Source organism: Equus asinus, chromosome 5 (assembly GCF_041296235.1).
Source record: "Equus asinus isolate D_3611 breed Donkey chromosome 5, EquAss-T2T_v2, whole genome shotgun sequence".
In the NCBI taxonomy this organism is placed as follows: Eukaryota; Metazoa; Chordata; class Mammalia; order Perissodactyla; family Equidae; genus Equus; species Equus asinus.
In genome coordinates, this window is record NC_091794.1 from 102,595,239 (window position 1) to 102,616,647 (window position 21,409).

Below are 21,409 nucleotides of genomic sequence, written 5' to 3' on the forward strand. Positions count from 1 at the left end.
TTATTCAAAGGGGCGCCTTCCCCAGCTCCCCTGTGGTCCCCAGGCTGACACCACCTGCTCCCCCCAATGACGGAGCCAGTCCTCAGCTCCACGTGGGACGGCTCAGTGGCCAGAGCGTGGCACCTCCTGAGGGCAGGTTGTGGGGGCTGTCCCTGCCCCTTTGCCCCGCTGCATAGTCATCTGCTCTTGACCTTCAGGAGTCATGAATCCCTCCTTAGCATACCCCCTTCTCGGGTGGCCCCGTGAGAGGACAGGGAAGGAGGGTCTCATTGGGCCCAGCCTCGCTGAGTGACATCCTGCCCAGAGCAGCTGCTTCCTCCCAGGGTCCCAGAGCACACGTGGGCCCTTCCTGCTCGGCTCAGGCATTTTGTGCCTGAGAAGGGGCTGAGGGCTGGACCGCTCCTTTCCCCTCAGGAGGCTCTGGCTCTGTGCTTGCTGAGCCGAGCAGAGGAGAGCAGGCCTGCCACCCAGCACGACTCCAGGGGGCACCACGTGCCGTGGCCCCCCACAAATGACCCTCAGAGGAGCCGGGCCCCGTGGGGTGGGGGTCCGTCAGAGCTGAGCACTGCCCTTGGCTCCTGGGCCCCATCTCTGCTCGCAGCTTTTCTTCAAGCAAACCTTCCCATCTGATTGGAACTGTCGATTTTCGCATTTTAAAATTTTGAATTTTCTAAACTTATAGTTGAGATGATTGTTCTCTAAACCTCCCGCTCCAGGGGGCTGCAGTTAGAGCTGTTTCTGAAGTGCTGATTCTGTGGACGTTCCCCCAGCTCCACGTTGGGAATTCTTTCTTCCATCGCGAGAACTCACAGACCTCCCTCCCTGTGGTCGTGTTTTCACAGGTAGCTCACGCTGTTTCAGAGAAAGGAGTTTACAAACAGATTCCTGGTTGTTTTAATTTCCTCCGGAAAAAATTTTTCTTTAAAACTTACTGAGGCCAGAGCCCCTCACCCTGCCTTCTCTTTACCCCCAAACCTTCCTGCTCCAGGCCCGGCGGCGGCTGAGGCCTGGGCCTTCCTCCAACCACAGCTGCCACGTTTGGCGGCCTGTAGAGAGTCTTGTTTCCCCACTGGCGGCAGACAGGCTCTTACGAGCTTCCCAACTGGAGACACATGACTGGCGCTGGAGGAAGAGGAAGCAGAAGCACGCCAGGGTCATCATGCCGCTCTCCACCAGCGCCTGGTTCTTGGCTAATAACCGTGGTCTGTGACCCCTGTTTTCTCTGGGGCAGGGCTTCTAAGCCTCGGCATAGTGACATTTGGGGCCAGGTCATTCTTTGTTGTGGGGCCTTCCTGTGGATTGTAGGATGTTTGGCTACTGGCCTCTATCCACTAGAGGCCAGTAGCAACACCCTTGAGTAGTGACAGCCAAAAATGTCCTCACACATTGCCGAATGTCCCTTGGTGGGCCACTTGAGAACCGCTGATCTGTAGGAACTTTTGGCTGCAAACCAGCCAGCATCTCCCTTGGATCAGCAAGCTTGGGGCAACTAGAGTCTGAACAGCTGGAATCTGTGAATCCTAAATGAAGTTTTAAAAATTATTAATTTTTCCTGTATTGCAATATTCTTAAAAAAAATAAATCTTAGGTGAATATGGACTGTGTTTTGCCTATTTCCCACCTCATGTTGCTCCAACTCTTTGTTCTCCCTTATAAAGGAGACTTTTGCTGTTCTTGAAACACTTCCCCATCTCTTATTTCATTTGATTCCTACCCCCCCCCCCCCATCCCAGGAAGGCGACTGGGTGTGACCTGTGTGTTCAGAGAGGTCAAGTTGCTTGTCCAGGGGAACACAGGTGGCCAGTGGAGAGATTTGGCTGGACCCAGGTCTTCTGAGTCCAGCCTGTGGCTCCAGGTGCCTCCCTTCCTGGCTGAAAGACCCCTGCACCTAGGGTGACCGTCCTGTGTGACACTGAGATGTTGAGCTTTCCCAGCGAAGGCCCATCCCTGAGGTCTTTTGAGCTGTCCTTACCGTGGCCTGCTTCTTGCTTTTAGGGCTAGATGTGAGGATGGTTTAGTAATAAGACTCTCACCAAGATGTGATGCGTGTAGTTGTTACTTTATTATTAGTGTTTTCCTTCTGTGACCTTTCCAAGTCTCAAGCAGTCCGGGGACTTCTGCTGGTTAGTTATTTGCAATCACCTGCAGGACACACGTGAGAAAATAATGAGGGTCGCTTAGCGGAGCAGAACTACGTTTCGCAGTTCCCCGCTTTCTCCTTCCGGGCTCCACGCTGCTCCTGTGAACAGAGGCTGCCGGCGATGCACCGGTTCTCACCTAGGGGCCCTGATGACCTTTGGGAGAAAAAGATGTCATCCCAGCTTTTCGCTGACCTGCTGGGGTCGTCCTGGAAAGAGTGGTCTTAGCCTGGAGTCCTGTTTGGGTTTCAGGGTTGTGGGGACTGTGAACTCCTAGAAATTATGTGCTGAATGTGGGAATGGGCATGCTTTTGAATTTCATTTGTTTCTCAAAGGATTTGAGCTCCTCCAAATTGTTAACAAGCACTGCCGTTTGCAAGGCCCAGTTAGGCACTGTGGGTGGGGCTGCCACCTGTGTTCAGAGGCTGTTTAGCAGTAAATATGAAACATTTGAACATGTCAACTCCGTGATCCACGGATGCTGCTGGATGTCTATAGTTCAAATACTCAGAGCAACGTGTAGGAACGTGTGTCCAAGGATGTCCACTGCAGCCAGGTGGGGGTGGAAACTATGGAATATTGTTTAGCTGTTAAGAAGAATGATGACGATGTCTGTGCTCACATGTAAAATGTGATATGGTGTGGAGTGAAAAAACTAAGCTGCAGAATAGTAGGAAGAGTAAAGTCGTATTTTTGGTTATGAGACAGTGTATCTATATGTGCATATATAGGTATTTTATATATGCACATAAATAAAGTCCAGTAGACCACACACCGAGCTGTTAACAGTAATTATCTCTGGGGGGTGGAGGTGGAGATGTAAAACGAGGGGGGACTTCTACACTTTTAATTGACACACTCATCTATTCCTTTAATATTTTTACAAAGAGTATGTATTACCTTCTAAAATAAAAATAAAGCTGGCGAATGCTGAAGCTTCATGTGCTGCCATCACTTAACGAGCACTTGTTGAAAGGATGAATGCCCTTGGCCACTGTCTCCTGTCGCTTCCCTGCGCATGCCTTTGTTGGCAGCTTCCTGACCTTGCCTCGTCACCTGTCTGGGCAGGTGCTCCCAAGTGCCTGTGTGTGACTCCAAGCTGCACATGGCATGACCTGGGCTGGGACCACTGCGACGTTTTGCTAGCCCTTCTGCAGCTGCCGGGGCGGCCCCCCCAGAGGACAGCTGGTTGCTTGGCTCTGCCACTCCTGGAACCCGTTCTGGGCATATGTGCCTGCTCTGGCTGCTGTCTCGTAAGGCAGGGCCTCTGCCCAGCTGCCTCGAAAGGCTGGCTTTCCCCATTGATCCCCTCTGACATCGTGCCGTGCTTTCAGCTGTGGCCTGTCCTGTTGTGCTTGAGTCTGTGGCTGGGAACAGCTGATGCTGGGACAAAGAGATCAGGACAATTGCTCCTGGCCCCTGCTTTGGACCCCCAAGGTGCTGCCAGGACCAGCTGCACGGTGACTCATGCAGCAGCTGGGGCTGGAAAAGGATCCTGGGATTTGGCTGGGAAAGGCCCTCTGAGCAACCTTCCATCCAGTCTTGGGCCAGGCTCCTTTGAAATGCTGGTGGCACCTCAAAAGCTGGACTCAGATTTTCCTCTGCCAGAACGGAATCATAGCTTTCCCTCAATTGACTAGAAAACCCCTGCAAATTAATGGCCACTCTGTTCTTGATTTCACATTTTTCTCAACAAACTTTTCTGGAACCTCTGGTGCCTATGACCACTTGTTGGCAAAGAAATACCAGCAGGCAGACAAGTGAACAAGGAGCCGGCAGTATTAGTGGGAACGCTTGGAGGCAGCCACCCGCTTATTTTGACAGTACCCATTTGACAGTGTAGTTCTTCTGTGCCCACAGCCGTGCTTCCATATTTGATTTCATCACAGAGTGCCGGTTTGATTCCACTCAACAGTTCTCTGCAAATTAAACTTAAAATAATGAAACCAGATACCAGCTTTCCCTTCTTTTGGGGCTCTGCAGCAAACACCACAACTTGCTCTGGCTCCTAAAAACGTGGAGGAGTCCTGTTCGAATTCAAGTCCCATTTTACAGAAGAGCAAACAGAGGCAGTGGCAATGCCAGGCGGTGGGTAAAAAAGTGCCCCCAACTGGCAGAGAGTGTCCTTCTCTTCCTTCCTGGCATCCATCACCAGGCGCAATAAGACAGAAACAACCCCACTAATCCTAAGGAACCTGCTCTGAATGCCTGAGGAGCAGCCTTTGTTTTCAAGCTCTTCGGGCAAGGCCACCCTCCGTGTGCCTTTTCACTCCACTTTACCCACACAGAAATTGTGGGGGTCTGTGGGGGGCTCAGCAGGGGTTCCCCAGATCTGCAGCCTCCTGTAGGGAGCTCCTGCCTAGCTCTCAGGAGGAGAGAGTGGGTTCTCAGACGCTAGGTGGGCACTGCCCTCGTGGGGCCAGGTGAGCAGGGCAAGGCCCGCGGGCCCAGGGCTTGTCCGATTCTTACGTTATTGATCCAGTCAATGTAGTTGGAGACCCGGGTGAAGACAGAGGGCTTGTGGTAGTAGTTGCAGCCGAGGGAGGACCCGAAGCTGACGATGCCGTGCACTTGCCATTGGCCGTTATCTGCCTGGCAGTTCAGTGGCCCGCCGGAGTCCCCCTGAGGAAGGCCAGAGTTCTGTCAGGAGGGACCTGGGAGCCTGGATGGGGCAAGGGGAGGGGCGGGGGTTGCCTGTGAGAGCCCCCCATTGTTTGCAGGGCAGTTGTATCGTTCCATTGCAGGGTGCCGTGTTCTCCGAGGCCAGCTTGTGGGCACAGCTCAAGATGGCACCATAATACCAGCAAGAGTGAACATTTATTCTTCCTGTGTGCCTAGAACTGAGCTAAGCACTTTATACGCCTTATCTCATTTAATCCTCATGGAAACCTATGCAGTAAGCATTTTAGTGTCCCCATTTCACTGAAGAGGGAAAACTGAAGCCCTCAGGGGTTGTGACTTGCCCGAGGTTGTAGGGGCAGTAAGAGAAGCTGACACTGCGCCCCAGAGTTAGAACGCCGTGCACTTCACCACCACAGGCCATGTCCTCCCATGATGAGCGAGTTCCGGGGGCGGGGGCAGCCTGTGGGCAGAGAGTCTAGGGACACAGTGCGATTTGAAGGACATGTAAAGCTCCTTCCACGCTGACCCCACTCTGCTGCAAAGTCCACCACATAGCAATTCCTTTTGGTTAAGACACTGTCTCTAGGTAGGCTCTGTGGCAGTTACCAGAAAGGGACACATTTGGGCTATTCATGGAATTAATTCTCCAGATAAACTCCAAGTCACCTTAGAGGGGCCCTAACCCAGAGAATATGCCCCTTGGCTCCCTTCCTACACAGAGGAAAGTATAAGAAAGATGACAGTAATGAGAGACCTCGATGAGACCCAAGGAAGGACTTCCCAGCAGTAATGGGGTAAACACTACAAGAAGAATCTCAAAACATCTTTTCTGGAGACTACAGGACAAAGGTCAGGGTCTCAAATGTCTGGAGCTGTTTCCCGGTGCTTCTGCCAGCACGTAGGAGAATGGACTCCAGGACCCTGAGGGCCTCTCCCCACCCCAGGACCATTTCCTGGCAGGGCTGGGTGGGGGCGGGCAGGCACCTGGCTTTCTGCACTCACATTGCAGCTGGAGATTACGCCATCGCCCCCAGCACAGATCATATTGGTCTTCACGGTGCTGCCCCACCAGCCGGAGCTGGAGCACGTGGCGTAGCCCACAACCAGCAGCTTGCCCTGCTGCAGGATGTCAGGAAGAGCCCCGTTGGCTGCATGAGACCAGACAGAAGGCGTTAGAAGGTCGAAAGAACTCCTGAGAAAAAAGGAAGTCGCGAACACCTTCTGGGTTTTCTGCCCAGCCCCTTTCCGTCTGGTCCCTCTTACTTCCCCCCATCCATAGTGTGGCTATGGGAGCAGCCATGTTTGGCTGGACAGTGTCCTCACAGCTGATTGGTTAGTGTTCAGGCCACTGGTGATTGGCTCAGGGACGAACACCTGACTCAAGCTAAGCCGATGAGCTCCTTCTCCTGGGATACCGGGATTGGGACCATGAAATCCCAGCCAGAGAGGACGTCAATCTGGGAGCTGTTGGCAGTGGCTGTCGTTTTCTTTTAGAGGAAGAAGGATGAAATAGGTCCGCTGAGAAAATAAATTCTGAGAGAGTTTCCTGAGTTTCTTAAAGTCTTCCAACTCTGATTTTTTCCTCTACCTGAAGCCTGGCTGTGTCTCTGCCCTTGCTTGGGACTCTTAAATCTTTATAAAAATTCCCCTTTTTGCTGAGTTAGCTTCATGGGTTTCCATCACTTACCTTAAATACGACAGTGAGCCTGCTGGCATTTGGAGCCCCCAGATTGGGAAAAATATTCTGATGTGGGGAAGGTAGAGCTTTCCTAATGGCCCCCAATGACACCGCCACCATCATCTCCATTACTCTTACTGCTGCTGCTAATGGCAAGGATTAGCAGTAGTATAATTCTTCACTTGCGCTTTTTATTAGGCTTTTCAAAATATGCTAATCCTCACAGTGAATCTTCATTCCTATTTGGCAGATAGGATACTGAAGCCAAGAGAAGTTAACCGCTTGCCCAAGACCACCTGGACCCTTCCCGGGCTCTGCCTGCCTCAGATGAAATACTTCCCGTCCGGGTGTTTTTTGAAATGACAAGTAGCTGTGCTTGTATCTTGATAAGCTTCTTGTCACTTCTGCTGAGTTTCCACGTGTTCTTGTTTTTGCAGGTAAGCCCGTGAAGAAGGCAGTATTAATTTAATGAGTGTGTGTGTGTTGATGTACCTTTGGAACAATATGTCACTTATAGGTTTATATCATTTAATGAGTGTGTGTGTGTTGATGTACCTCTGGAACAATATGTCACTTATAGGTTTATATCATTGTGAAAAAACAATCACTCATCTGCATGAGGCTTCCTAGAATCTTCTAAACCTCTTCTCAGTCTATGCTATCCTGCCTCTCCGAGGCAGCCACCATTTCATCCAAACCCCCTGGGGTGACGAGTGGGGAAAGAGCCTCCTGACTGGACAGGGGTGACATCCCCTCCCTGCCCTCCCAAGCTTTGGGGCTTCCGGCGCCCACTTACTCTGCAGCCTTCCCCAGCCCGTGACATAGCAGACGTAGTTGTTGGGTAGAATGCTGCCGGCCGGCGGGAGGCAGCCCAGCTGGATCTTATCGGTCAGGGAGACACGGTTGGCCAGTTTGAGCAAAGCAATGTCATTCCTGGGTTGGTAAAGAGGCAGAGCGTAAGGAGAGGGTTGACTGTTCCTGCTCCAATATCATTTCTGATTCTAGACCTAACTGGGACCATTGAACCCCCTCCTCAGCCAGCCTGATTGTGAATCTTCCATCTCTCGGGGCTGCAAGGGATTGGGGAGCAGCTGTGCTTAACCCCAGGATTACATTTTGTCCCTGGTGGAACGTGGAGCCCTAAATTCCCCTAAGGCCTTTCAGGGGAATGTTTAGAAGAGGGATGGCAAATAAGTTTCGTCTTGTAATGTCCACTCTGATGGATTAACCATGGCTGCCTGGTGGGCTGCGTGGACAAGGATTCTGAGGCTCTGTCCAGGGTTAGTAAGGAAGAAAATCTGTGATTGCTTGGTGATGTCTGTCCTGGTTATATACTTCCAGTGTTTGGTTCAGAAAATCGCAAGAGATGCTCAGATAAAAAGATCTTTTTGCCTTTTACTCTTTGCTCTCCCTTCTACCTTGAGCTCTGCCACCAGATTCATCCCTTTGTCTCACTCTCTTGTCTAGGAAACCATTAATGATTGGCAGATTGTATTTCCCACGATGGCTGCAATGAGATCTTCCATCACACAGGCGCTTGTTATGATGTGATGTTGACACTCCGTCCATCGAGAGGCAGGGTCTGGGTTTCTTCCCTCTGGATCAGGGGGCAGAGGCTGGGGGCCTTTGATATGGTGGAAGTGACACCATGTGACTCCTGAGACTAGGTCATGAGAGAAGATACAATTTCTGTCTGGCCCTCTGGCACTCCTGTTCTTGGAACTCAGTCTCTGTGCCATGAAGAAGCCCAGGCCACATGGAGAGGCCACATGTAGGTGTCTGGACAAGAGTCCCAGCTGACAGCCAGCATCAACACCCCCGTAGGTGAGGAAGGATGCCTTTGAGATGATGCAGCCCCAGCCACTGTCTGTCTGCGATCTCACGAGAGACCCTAGTGAGAACTGCCCAGCTGAGCCCAGTGAGACCTGGGAGATGATTATAATAAATGACTGTTGCTGTTTTAAGCCATTATGTTTTTGAGTGATTTGTTACAAAGCAATAGATAACCAGAAGAGTGATGCTGATTGACAGGACAGATTAATTAAAGGTCCTTAGGGCTGACAGCCTTCTCAGTTCTAACACACCTTTTAGCCATCTCTCCCACAATTTCTCTTCACTTGTCCTCCATTCCTGCTGGACTGCTCTGGTCACTGCCCCAGCACCACCTGCCCATTCTGGGACCCGTCCCTCGTCCTGGCGCTTCTCCTGACTTGAAAAGCCCTTTCTCCACTCTGCCCACCTATGCCCTCCCCATCTCTCAAGGCCTTCCTTGACATATCCTGTGTCACTTTTTGGCTTTCTGGTGTCGTATGTGTGTTTCTCATCTAGCTGCCAAGCCCTATGAGGGCAGGGACTGACTCATGCCTCCGGGGCCTCCTGAATCCTCGTGAGCCGTCATCCGTGCCGGACTACAGGGCTGACTGAACGAGGGAATGCCGACTGTTACAGCCACATGCCGCACTCCTCCTCTCCAGGGGACTGTGACGAGGAGTCTTCTGGAAGATTTGGCAGAGTGAGCTCTCTGGGCAGCCATTCAAGAGTGGCATCTTGGGCTGAAGAGGCTGTGTGCATGGATAAATTATGCAGATTTGAAGTGATGGCTGGGGTGCTTCTGTCTAGAGGCCCTTTTGGAACTGGAGACCTGCTCTTTTGGATCGGGAGAGGAGAGGATGACAGACACCTGCAGGTTCTGGGAAGGTGATGGGAAGCAGGGAAAAGGGAGGATAACTTTCTCTCTCCAGGGGGCAGAGGACAATGATGATAAAAGTGTACCGAAGCCCTGCTGGGATCAAGCTCTGCTTGCTACATCACACCTCATTTAATGCTCCTGTCTAGATCTGTAACTTCTCCAGGTCACGGTTTCCTCGTCTGTGAAATGGAGGTCATAATAGTACCTCGCTCCTAGGGCTGTTGTGAGGAATAAATAAGATAATCCATGGGAAGCACTTTGCAGTGGCTGGCACAAGGGACGCACTAAGTGTTAGTCTGTATGATTGTGAAAACTAACTCCTGGGGTTGCCAGAGAGCTCACTTGGAAGGCATCCTGGGCTGCAGGTTTCTGGAGGGTTGGCGATCCCCAACATTCCTGTCTGTCCTAATGGAAGACCGAGTTGGCTGGGCACAGACCCATTGGTCACTGGAGTGCCTATGCTTGTGGGATTGGAAAGTGGAGTTCCCCGAGCTGCAATGAGCTGCTCAGGTTTAGGTTACCCTAAACCTCGCGGGGCCGGGGGCCTTGTGTGTCTCACTCACAGCTCTTTCCCTGATGCCTAGAACAGGGCCTGGCGCATAGTAGGGACTCAACAAATATTTGTGGAATGAGGGCCTGAGCGAACCTATGGGTTTGATTTTCTTTAGCGCCACCTGGATCTCAGGATCAGTGATCATGAAACAAGCCTGGTGGTCCAGCAAATATTCCGTGGCCCTACTATGTGCCCCTCCCTGGGTCAGAGGCTAGAGATTCAGGGGTGAATCAGACACAGCCCAGCCCTTGCAAAATTCTGGCTAGAAGGAGAATCAGACGTGTGCTGATCTCTAATGCAGCGAGCTGTGTGCCTTGACTGGGCCTGCACCTTGAGCGTGGGGATGGGCAGGAGTGAGCAGCAGATTCTGCCAGAATTCTGAGGGGCAGGACTTTCTCTTCCTCTTCTTCTCCCTCCTTTTCCCTACTTCCTGGGACCACTCCCCATCACCTCAAGGGTTCACACATACATCCCAGCACTTACACCTCTTTATTGCCCCATTATTGCACTACTGCTATTACTAAGCGCTCACACCTGTGGCTTCTATTATGTGCCAGGCCCTTTTCTAAGTGCTTTCCATGCATCATCTCATTTAATCCTCACACCAACCCTAGAGGTAGCACTGTCATTATCTTCATTTTACCAAAGGGGAAACTGAGGCACAGAAAGGCTAAGGAACTCGTGCAGACCACACAGTCATTCATATCTAAGCCATCAGGCTCCAGAGCTCAAGCCCTAACCACTACCCGGCATTGCCTCACTGCCACGCTTATGTCCACGACTGCCTGAGAGCTGGTATGGTGACCTGTGCATCTCTGTGTGTCCAGCACCCAGAGTCCAGTGCCCAGCATGGCATATGGCACAGGGGGGTGGTCAGTAAAGGCTCAGGGTGAACACAGGGTGGTCCGTGCTCATCTAAGAGGAGGTGGGCAGGGGAGTTGCCGTGTCCCTGCAGGGCGGGGAAGAATGGTACTGGGAGGCCTTGGAGAGCTGAGACCCCTGTCCTTGTCATCTTCCTGTGCACGTTTCTCCCAGGCCTTCCCTGCAGGGCATCAGGGAATCTTTGAGAATGTCAAAGTCCTTGTTGGGAGGGGATGTGGGGTAGGGGAAGGCGGGAGGGACTGTCCTACCCCACTAACAGTCCTGGGGCCTGCAGACCCATCCCTGTGTCCCCAGGGCTTGGCAAGGAATAAATACATGGTCAGTGAGTGCCTGGGGTGGACAGGGGACCTGCAGGCTTAACTGGCAGGAGACCTACGTCCCTCTGACAGTCTTTGCCGCTCCCTCCCCCAGTGCACACCCCACCCCAGGCATCTTTGGGGCTGGCTCCACTACTAAGAGGTCAGAGCTCTTCCCTCCTCCTTACAGAAGGAGAAAGGAGGGGGTGGGGTTGCTCTCACTGCCTCCTGCGAAGACCACCCCTCCCCTGTCTGTGCTTCTGCCAACCCCACCCCCCAGTGCACCCAGACAGAAGGTACCCTTTGGAGAGTTGGTTGGAGTTCCATTGCTCATGCACCACGAGCTTGGAGACTGCGACAGCCAGGGAGCCGGACTCACTGGTGGAGAGGCTGTGCCGGCCCAGCACCACGCGGTATGTCCTGGAGGAGCTGGGAGACAGGGGGCCGAGCAAGGGTCAGCGCCGGGCTGTCCTTTCCTTTCTCTGCCCTCCCCCTCCCCCATGGGCAGGGACACCCCAGGGCACTGTCTCCAGAAGCCTGGCTTTGGACAACGCTGCGATGGGCCCAAGTACGTGACTGCTCCGTGAGCCACCAGGTGGAGCGTGGAATTCTTCTTCCCCAGGGGCAATTGGTTGGTTATAATACAACATAGTAACTATACCTATGTAATAATGATAACTACACTATACTAACTATAAACTATATAATCTAACGTAAAAGTCATAATACTATAAACTCTCTGTTGTTTTGAGGGAAATGAGATGGACACATACAGAACAGCAGACATTTGCTCTCAAGGGCATTGTCTAGTTTAATCCCCCGCCTCTCATTTTTAGATGGGGAAACTGAGGCTCAGAGAGAAGTAACTGGTACGGAGTCTTACAGCTACTTAGTGAGAATCCAGAACTAGAAGCCAGGACTCCTGGCTCTCAAGCCTCTGTTATCCTCCCCACCACCTCATGGAGCTTGTAAATTAGGTGGGGAGAGGGACCATTCCTGGCAGAGTCACACCCATCAGGAGAAACTCCAGGGAGCTCCAGCTGGTGTGAGATAAGCAGAGTCTTAGGGAGGGAAGAGGCCAGGTGAATGTTGAATGTTGAAAACATTTCCTTTCCCTTGTGGGTCCTTATGCTGGTAACAGTTCACCTTTACTGAGCACTTGCTAAGTGCCAGGCCCTCAACACATCATCTCATTTAGTCCACGCTAAACTCTGTCACCTGCTTTTTTTTGCAGGTGATGATATTGAAGCTTGGAGAAGTCATGTAAGTTGCTCAAGGGAGCCCAATTCCAAATCTGGAGGCCACATCTAGTACCCCTAAGAGGGCAGGAAATGGGCCTCCCCCTCTTCCATATTCCCCCTCGGTGTCCTGCACAGGGCACTCAATCCATGTCATGTAACGACCCGTCAATGGACCAACAGACTGAACTATATAGATCCGCCGAAGCTTGCCTCTCGGCCAGGCGAGTGGTCCTTTGCAAATCGTCTTTATATTGGGTGGTTGAGGCCATTTGGGCTTCACCTCTTGGAGATGAGCGCTGGCCAATGGGGTGAGCGTGGTGGGTGACAGCAGTTACCTGATGCAGTGGGCAGCTGTCAGGACCCAGTTGTTGGCCACCAGGGATCCTCCGCAGGTGTGGCGCCACTGGCCACTGCTGCTGTACTGCAGGGAGACCTGGGGAGAAGCACAGGCTCTGGTAGCTGAAGGAGCCAGGGCCTCTCTGCTCTTCAGCATCCCCGAGAGCAGGGCTAGGGGAAAGCAAAGAGGCACTCGCCTCAGGTGCAAACTTTAAGGAGACACCAAGAAACTCGGTAATCAGGATCAATAACATTTAATGCAACGTTAAAAAAAAGATTAACACAAAAAAATCCATGACGAACAAAATATCAAAAATTTAAATAAAGACACTATTAAAAAAACTATTTTGAACATCTTTCTGCAACGTGATTTGTTGGGATTTTCCCCTTCTTGGGAGCTGTTTCCTTAGGACATATCCCTCCAATTTAATATGTCTAAAGCCCTATCTTGACTTTCCCCCCCAAACCTGCTCTTTCCTCAGGCTTCCTCGTCTCAGTAAGTGGCAACCCCACTTTACCAGCTGCTCAGGCCAAACCCTTGGCGTTATCTTTGATGCCTCTCTTTCTCTCATATCCCTCATTCAAACCCACCAGCAAATCCTGCCAACTCTACTTTCAGAATACGTGGAGAGAATGCTACTTCTCTTTCTAACCTCAACTGCTAATCCCAACCATCTTCATCTTTCACCTGGATTGTTATTTTAGCTTCCTATTTGTTCTCCTTGCTCTCATGCTGGCCCATCCCTCACCCTAGATTTTCTCAACACAGCAGCCAGAATGATCCTTTTAAAATGTAAGACTGATTCTGTCTCTTCTCTGCTCAGACCCTCCAGTGGCTCCCTCCTCACACAGTGTAAAACCCAAAACATACGATGCTCTACAAAGCTCTACGTGACCTCCTTGACCTCATTGGTTCTCACTCCCCTCTGCTCCAGCCACATGGACCTCCATACAGTTCTGCAAAAACACCAAGCCCACTTCTGCCTCAGGGCCTTTGCACTTGCTGTTCTTTCTGCGTCGAATATTCTTCTCCCAGGCATTAGCGTAGCTTTCTCCTTTGCTTCCTACAGGTCTCTGCTCAAGGTGACCCTCCTGGAGAGGCCTTCCATGAGCACCCTATCTAAAACAGAGCATGTGCATGCACATGTGCACACTCACGTCCACACACATCCACACTCACGAACATGCACATGGACACATATGTCTCTCTTTCCTCTTGTCCTGCTTTACTCTTCATCATAGTATCTTTCATCACCTGTCATGTTATGAATTTATTCATTCAATTGTTTATTGCCTCACTCCTTCACTTTAATATAACCTCTTTGATTTTTTTTCCCCACTGCTGTATTCCAGGTGCCTGGAACAGGGCCTGGCACATAGTGGGTCCTTAATAAATACTTACTGATTGAATAAGCAAACGAATGAATGAATAAGTGAACGAATGAAATCACTAGGGCAGGGGTCTGGTCTCTCCTGCAGAGCGTGTCGCCTCTTGCTCTAGATTTCCCTTGAAGACTAAAGCCACTCATATGAGAATATGAGAATGTGCAAGTGTACCTTGCCCCTAGAGCTCCTCAACATTCTTTTTTAAAACAAAAGGCTGTTTCTGTTTAGATTGGATAACTCAATAGGTGTCGGGTGGAAATTTAAGGTGGTTGCATTTGGCACTGAGCCTCTGAAGCTGTCCCAGCTCCTTCCCCTTCTTTTCAAGTCCCTGCCAACAGCCAAGCAGAGAGGAGGGAGGTGACAGCAGAGCACTGACTGCTCGACCGCGATTCCTGTGACCATGGAAAAGCATCACTCCTGCTTTTCTCCAAACATCTCATTTCTCATTAGCCACTTGGCATTTTCTCATTTGCTCGACATTAAGGGGGCTTAGACAAATTGGCTTTTAAGAAAATGCTTAAAATTAGACAAAAAGAAAAAAGACACTGAAAAGGATGCCCCCACTCCAAAATCTCAAAATAGGCTGAAACCATCCTCCAGATGTGAAATTGTGAAATAATATGTCAACCTATTATTTGTGGGCAGCAAAGTGTGGCCAGAAGAGCAAGGATTGAACCAAATTTGAATCCCCTTTTCCCCCAGGCTAACTGGGTGACTTTGGGCAATTACGTAACCTTTCTGAGCCCCAGTTACCTTATCTGGAAAATGGGGATCGTGGTGCCTACCATCCAGGGCTCTAGGGATGATTACTAATCATTAAAAGTCTAATAATTTGAGCACTTACCATGTACCAGACACTGTTTTGAGCTCAGAATGTGAATCAGCTCAAATCATAATCACAGCCATCCCATGAGGCACTATTATCATTCCCATTTCACAGATGAGTAAACTAAGGCAGCCAAGAGACATTTGTACAATGTGGCCCATGCCATAAGGGCAGTTAGATATTTTTAATATTACTCATTGAGAAAGGTAAACTGAGTTGCTCCAGGTCATGCAGCCGGTGCACGGTGGAGCAGGCATTTGAGCCCCGTTCATCCGGCTCCAGAAGCTGTGTCTGGAAACATTACACATCTGTCGTAGCTTTAAAGCACCTAGCACTTTCCTGTCGAGTGTCTGGTGTATTGTGACCTAGAACCACAATCTTGGGGTGAGTGTGGGACAGAAGATACCTCTCAGAGTGTCTTCTTGGCAGTGCAGAGCCAAGTTATGTTAATCCCTGCTTTGCTTAAAATTTTGATATTTTGTTCATCTTGGGATTTTTAAATTTTTGCATTTAGTTTGATTTTTAAAAAATATTTGCCTTAAAGCATTATCCCTTTTGCTTACTGAGTTTTGGGGCACCCCCTTAAATTTTGCCCCCAAGGTGAGTGCTTCACTTACTTTACCCTAGCCTCTACCCTGCTTGACCTGCCAACGCACCCCAGGGAAAAAATGTCGCCAGGGAAGCAGACGCAGGAAGTGCCAAGACACTCTTCCAAGACCATCGTGAACTGGTTCCAAAGGCAAGGCTACCTTTGTACAAGCAGTGCGAACCCGTCCAGGGGGCGAGGAAATGTTCTTGTAGGCAGCTCTGATTGGTTCTCAGACAAGGATGACCTCTGCTATGCAGGGTATATGGCCCCTGTTCCAACTTCCCAGAGAAACAAGATTGTGGGAGTGTGAGAAAAGTAAAAGAACCGGCAAAACTACACAGAACCGAGCACATAAATTGTGAAAAATCAGTCTATGACTGAAGCTCTCTTCACTGAGGGGAACTTGAACAGAAGCGTGCCATGCCCTCAGTGAAATGTCAACTGCTGTGTGGGGCGCCCTGACACTCACAGCCAGCTCTCATGTTATCAATTTACCCCGGTTCAGTTCTTTGGCTCCCAAACCTGTTTATGCCAGTTGTGCACGTATTGTAATTATGTAATTTGATTAAACGTAACCAATGAAATATGAGTTCAAAAAGAGAGTTGTGATTTATATGGAAACTCAGTTATGTGCTTGGAAGAGACTAGGTAACTGTGACTTTAAAAAAAAATTGCTAAATACAAACTTCCAGTTGTAAAATAAATAAGGCCTGGGGATATTAAAAAATTCCTAGGGGCCAGCCCGGTGGTATAGTGGTTAAGTTTGCACATTCTGCTTCTGTGGACTGGGGTTTGCTGGTTCGGATCCTGGGTGTGGACCTACACACTGCTTATCAAGCCATGCTGTGGCAGGCGTCCCACGTATAGAATAGAGGAAGATGGGCATGGATGTTAGCTCAGGGCCAATATTCTTCCTTCCTCAGCAAATAGAGGAGGATTGGCAGCAGATGTTAGCTTAGGACTAATCGTCCTCACCAAAAAAAACCAAAAAAAACCTTGCTATTGAATTAGGTGTCTGTGAGGAAACTGAAAGATTGGGAAAACTGTCATAAAAATCTGGAAGGGCTCATTCAGACTCCTTCGTGAGTGTCTCAAAGTCATTGCTCTACTTTAAAGAAATGGAATTATAGATGATATATTATGGGGGGTGGTTTATACGAGACAGTAAAGAACTCAAAAGATTGGTGAATGAGGTATATTTACAATTTTTAAAATAAAATAAAATATTTAAAGAATATATTCATGGTTTCTAATAATTTCTCTATAACCAACTTTTCAATCACTCAGTCGCAATCATGTCAGATAAGAGATTTTACCACATTTATTTATGTCAATGTAAGCCTCACACATTTCCTTTGGGAGTCCTACTGCTAATAGAATTCAATACCTAGTAATTTGTGCCAGTGCCCCACCCAGCATTTCAGTCTCAAAATCACTATGATAATTTAAGGTAAGGAAGCATTTACGTTCATTGGCAGTATGAATTCGCCTGTAGTTAAAGATTAATTTGCATAAAAACCACTGATTGGTTCCTTAAAGCAAGGAAAATTTGCCTAGGTAGTGATGAATGGTTCATGGGATAACAGTACATTTGTAAGCAAGCATGTGATTGGTTAACAGAGTGAGACTATATTTGTGAATCTACTATACGGATGGTGGAATGGGGCGGCTCCTTACTGAAGCTGGTGGAGGCACCTCTCCTTCCACCCCCAGGGTTGACCAAGGTCACAGAAGTGTGTCTCATTGCTGAGTTTTCCCATCCTGCCCTTGAGTCCCCACCAATTCTACTCTTTGCCAGCACAACAGTCTCCACGGCAGAGGGTAAAAACGTGATGTGAGGTGAGTAGGGGTAGGGAGGGAACAAGGGGAGCGTGGGTGACTCACCTGCCAGGGCCAGCTGTTGGGCCTCACATTTTCACCTCCAACCACCCTGGGCAGCTGGGGCAGGTAAGTGGGGACCCCACAACTGAGAGCTGTCAAAAGAAAGAGTTGTGAGCCTGGGGAGCAGTGACCTCAACAATGTAACCGACACTTGCTGCATTCCCAAACCCCTTGTTCTGTTCTTGTTCTGATCCTTGTTCTGGAAGGATCCTAAGAGGTCACAGAGCCTTGCCCTTTGCTCCACTTCTTTGGAACTTCACTCCAGCTTTCTTATAACCACAGGACTGAGTCCAGTGGGGGCAGGGAGGCCCCGTCCTCCGACCCACCAGGGGACTGGGAAAGTGCCTCTGGGTAACAAGGCTTACCTCCAGCCACCAATGCAGACAGCAGAAGTGCCCTGATCATGGTGTGTCCGTAGGAGTCCTGTAAGCATGGCCCTAGCTAAGGCCCTGGTTTTATGAACGGGCTTATCGGCCAGAGATATACTAGGTGTACGCAAGATGGGTATTTTCTCAAACTCCAGTGGAAAAAAGGGTCTGTGTTGAAATACTGTTTTCCATTTGCTCCCATCTGTCACCCTGGAAATACTTTGAGAAAGATGCCAAAGGTGGGAATTGAAATATGGGTTCTATCTGCCTTCAAGAGATTATATTATATGTTTGGGGAGGAAGAAAAATATTGGTTGTTGGTCCTTGGAGTTGTGTTTTCAAAAAAGAGATTAGATTGGCATGCTAAATATACAGCATTCTAGGCCAGTGTTTCTCAATCGGGCTGATATTGCCCACCAGGGGACATTCGGCAACGTCTGGAGACAGTTTTGGTTGTCATGGTTGGGGATGGGGTACTACTGGCATCTAGTAGGTAGAGACCAGAGATCCTGCTAAATATCCTACAATGCACAGGACAGCCCATCACAAGGAATGATCCAGCCCCCAATGCCAATGGTGCCGAGGTTGAGGAATTCTGTCCAGGCCGGGCCATGGCTTGCTGTGTGACCTTGGATGAGTCATGTAAGTCTTTCGGCCCAGGGCTTGCCGATCTGTGAATCAGGGAGAGAACAGACTGTGCCCAGTCTGCTTTGCAGCACTGTGGTGAGGACTTGAGAAACACAGGGAACATGCTTACATGGGAGAAGCACAGGACAGACCCCCACAGCTGGGGTTTGGCAGCCCGAGTGATGGGGAGAAGGAGAGAGTGCTGGCAGAGGAGGACTTTGGCAGGATGGATCAAGATGTATTTTATTGTCTGCTCCCAAGACAACAGCAGTTTGCACTCCTGCAATAACTTCATCTTCCAAATGGGTTCAAAGCAGGAGCTTCTTAGAAAGGAAGGCTGATGCTCACCAAACACCACATATATGTCAGGTGCATTCACATGACTTATCTAATCTAAACCTTACAAAACCCTTCAATAGGTCCCGTATTTCAAATGAGGAAGCTGAGGTTCAGAGAGGTAAAGTGACTTGCCCAAGATCACACAGCTTCTAAGTGACAGAATGGGGATTCCAACATAAATGGGTCTGATTTCAAAGGCCCTTTACTTGATGCTGCTGGAGATGGCATCCTGAATCTCCTCCTAGTCCTGCAACATGCCCCTAGTTTTTGGCGGGGGAGGGGTGGAGAAAATGAGCAGGGTTTCCTGATGAACTTTTCCCTTCTTCCTTGGACCTTCATTCTCCTTGCTTGCGGTCAGAGCGCAGTGCCAGACAGGCTGGGCTCTGGTAAGACAGCCCTGCTCTGTGACCACAGACTCTGCCCTTTGCCCAGCCAGAGGAGTAGAGGAGAAAGTGGCAACTTTAAGACCTGGGTTCATGTCCTCACTCCGTTGGGTTTGAGCATTATAGCTTGAACAGGTCAATTATCTTCTGGGCCTGAGTTTCCTAGGTAACAATCCAGGCCCGGATTGTCCCAGGGGTGAGAAAACGGGGGTGAAAGCATCTCGTAATCTCCCAAGGATCCTGCGAAGGCGAGGGAGGTTGGGGGGTGGAATCCGGTTGGACTGGACACGAGAACACCTGGGTTCTAGTCCCAACTCTACCCCTAAATCCTCGTAACAGTTTGGACCCCTGTTTACCTTCTGTAGCAGTCTCTACAACAAATTTTTTTTGAAGTCTCCTATTTTATCTTCAAAGTCTATGTGAATCTGGCATTCTGCTCCAAGTAGCTGTGTTTGTTTTAATTTAAAAATAAGGTTTGTCCTGTAGGAGGTCACTGAACAAATATCAGTTTGGTGCATGCCATGAGCTTGCTGGGTGACCTTGGGCAAGTCAGTTTCTCTGGCCCGGGGTTGCCCATCTATAAAACAGACAGAGAGACACATGCCCAGTCTGTTTCACCACGTTCCTATGAGGATTTGAAACTGATAGAAAACATCAAACAGGCCTAACCCAAAGGGTCACTGATTGGCCACAAAATGGAAAAGTTCAGGAGCAGACTAACTTCAGGCACAGTTGGATCCAGGGCTTCCATGATGCCCCCAGAACGTGGCTTCCCTCCACCTTCTGGCTCTGCCTTCCACTGTGAGGGTCTACTCTGAGGCTCCATGGAGTGGCCTGCAGCAGCTGTAAGCTCTCCCTTCCATGGGAACAAGATGGCTACAGGATCTCTGGCCCAGGGTTTCTTGACTGGGGCACTACTGACACTTTGGGCAATGGAGGGCTGCCCCATGCTTTGCAGCATGTTTAGCGGCAATCCGGGCCCCCACCCACTGGATGCCAGTATTCTCTCCCTCCTTCACCAAGTCATGACAACCGGAAATGTCTCCGCACATTGCCAAATATACCCTGGTGAGCAAACCAACACTTCTTCCTCCTTCCCTTCACTTTGTTGTTGCAGCCTCGTGGTCCTCATCCTCCAACCCCGCAGGGTGGGAGTGACAGCCTTCCGGTAGCTCCTGCGGAAGGCCTGCAACGCTCTCTGATTGGACCTGCCCCAGGTCACGTGCCCATCCCTGAGCCAATTGTGGTGGTGGGGGAAGGGATGCAATGTGTTGGTTGGCCAGGCCTGGAGCACAAGTCCCGCCCCTAGATCAGGGCTGGAGGCTCCGCTCAGACCACGTGTAGAAGTCGGGGAGAGGCGGCAACGCAACAAAAATCCAGGTTTCTGGAGAGGGAAGAGAGGCCGGAGAGGCGGGGAGCAAGAAGGTGCCATGGCTCCCTTCCTCCTGTGGGGCCTGGTTACCCATTTATATGTTGTTGGACAACAAGGCAATCCGTGAAGTTCTAAACTGGGCTGGGTCATGGAGGTCTCTGTGGGGCCAGGGAGATGCAGATACGAACTTATCACTGGGTTTATGACTCATTCAAAACAATTCCTCTGCGAAGCCATAGAGTTAGTGGTCAGGGGCTTGGTTTACAACTCAGTGCTTCTTAGTAGTGAGTCTGTGGTTTGGATCCTTGCTACTCAGAGCGGTGTGGACCAGCTGCATCAGCATAACGTGGGGCTGGTTAGAAATGCAGACTTTCCCACCCAGACCTGCTGATTCAGCGTCTGCAGTTTAACAAGATAGGCAGGTGGGTCTTCTGCAGTTAAAATACGGGGAAAACCAGGCTAGGGCAAGTTTCATTTCTCTTTTCCTTATTTTCTTCACCTATCAAATAGAAACAACAATTCCATCTATTTCTTAGGGTTGCTGTTGGAATTAAACAACAGTTTATTCACTTGAAACACTAAGGATCGTAAATGTGTAATAAAATGTTCACTCTTAAATCTATAGACCTGCGGGCCTCAGATTTCAGAATAGCACAGAATTCTCTAGACTTTTCCATCAAAGAATCCTAGTAGATCAGGCGTTGGCAAACTTTTTCTGCAAAGGGCCAGATAGTAAATATTTTAGGCTTGTGGGCCATACGGTCTCTGCTGCAATTAGTCAACTCTGCTGTTGGAGTGCAAAAGCAGCCATATGGCCATAGCCAATAAAACTTTATTTACAAGACGGATTTGCTTTGCGTAGTTTGCGGCAGAGTGATGATCTGGGGTCTAGCACGCAGCAGGCACACGACAGCAACATGTCTCTGCAGGCTCATTCTTCATCTGGAGAGCTTGAGCTGAGTTTTGCAGCTTACTTCGTAGCATAGCTGGGTTCATTTTAATGTACATTTTTTTTTCTTCCCACACAATCTTCAGAGAAAATTGATGCTTTGGGAGGATGCTCTGTGTTTAGTCTCTGCCTCTCTGTGCCCCTGGCCCACCACCGTGTGAACCTTTGCAGACACCCACCTGCCTGATCAGGGTGAGCTTTGGGGAACTGGCCCCAAGGCCTGCTGGGAATGAAGCTCCCTCGCCTAAGGAATG

The 21,409-nt window shown here is 49.8% G+C and overlaps 2 protein-coding genes and 1 long non-coding RNA gene across 9 annotated transcripts in view; 2 read left to right on the forward strand and 1 right to left on the reverse strand.

The window, feature by feature from the left end:
- CASP9 (caspase 9) overlaps positions 1 to 9,216 on the forward strand; it is a 29,547-nt gene extending 20,331 nt beyond the window's left edge. For 2 of the 7 annotated variants that reach the window (XM_014836232.3, XM_070510993.1), the window contains one exon: positions 843 to 2,642. In XM_014836232.3, coding sequence (XP_014691718.3) covers positions 843 to 935 — 93 coding nt within the window. In that variant the 3' untranslated portion in view covers positions 936 to 2,642. Of the gene's footprint in view, positions 1 to 842; positions 2,643 to 6,688; positions 6,876 to 7,905; positions 8,409 to 8,766 lie in introns of those variants that run through there. The other 5 variants (XM_070510991.1, XM_070510995.1, XM_070510992.1 and 2 more) reach the window with 5 other exon arrangements.
- Positions 2,041 to 17,551, reverse strand: LOC106828007 (chymotrypsin-like elastase family member 2A). Its single transcript, XM_014836234.3, has 8 exons — positions 17,483 to 17,551; positions 17,121 to 17,209; positions 12,435 to 12,532; positions 11,159 to 11,287; positions 7,235 to 7,371; positions 5,763 to 5,908; positions 4,608 to 4,760; positions 2,041 to 2,142 (listed from the first exon to the last, which is right to left on the reverse strand). Exons 1-8 carry the CDS (start codon positions 17,520 to 17,522, stop codon positions 2,125 to 2,127), a joined length of 810 nt encoding a protein of 269 aa, XP_014691720.3. The 5' UTR covers positions 17,523 to 17,551; the 3' UTR covers positions 2,041 to 2,124.
- Positions 11,366 to 15,414, forward strand: LOC139045364 (uncharacterized). The gene is made up of 3 exons (XR_011503611.1): positions 11,366 to 11,489; positions 12,093 to 12,121; positions 15,275 to 15,414. It is a non-coding gene; the product is annotated as an uncharacterized lncRNA (long non-coding RNA).
- Positions 17,552 to 21,409: the final 3,858 nt, after the last annotated feature.

Excerpts from the sequence above, each read along its gene's own strand:
- LOC106828007 (XM_014836234.3), bottom strand. The coding sequence starts at position 17,522 with ATGATCAGGGCACTTCTGCTGTCTGCATTGGTGGCTGGAG. Across the intron at positions 17,210-17,482 it reads GTCTGCATTGGTGGCTGGAG|CTCTCAGTTGTGGGGTCCCC; the intron begins GTAAGCCTTGTT and ends TTCTTTTGACAG. Across the intron at positions 4,761-5,762 it reads GCGTAATCTCCAGCTGCAAT|GGGGACTCCGGCGGGCCACT; the intron begins GTGAGTGCAGAA and ends GGCCTTCCTCAG.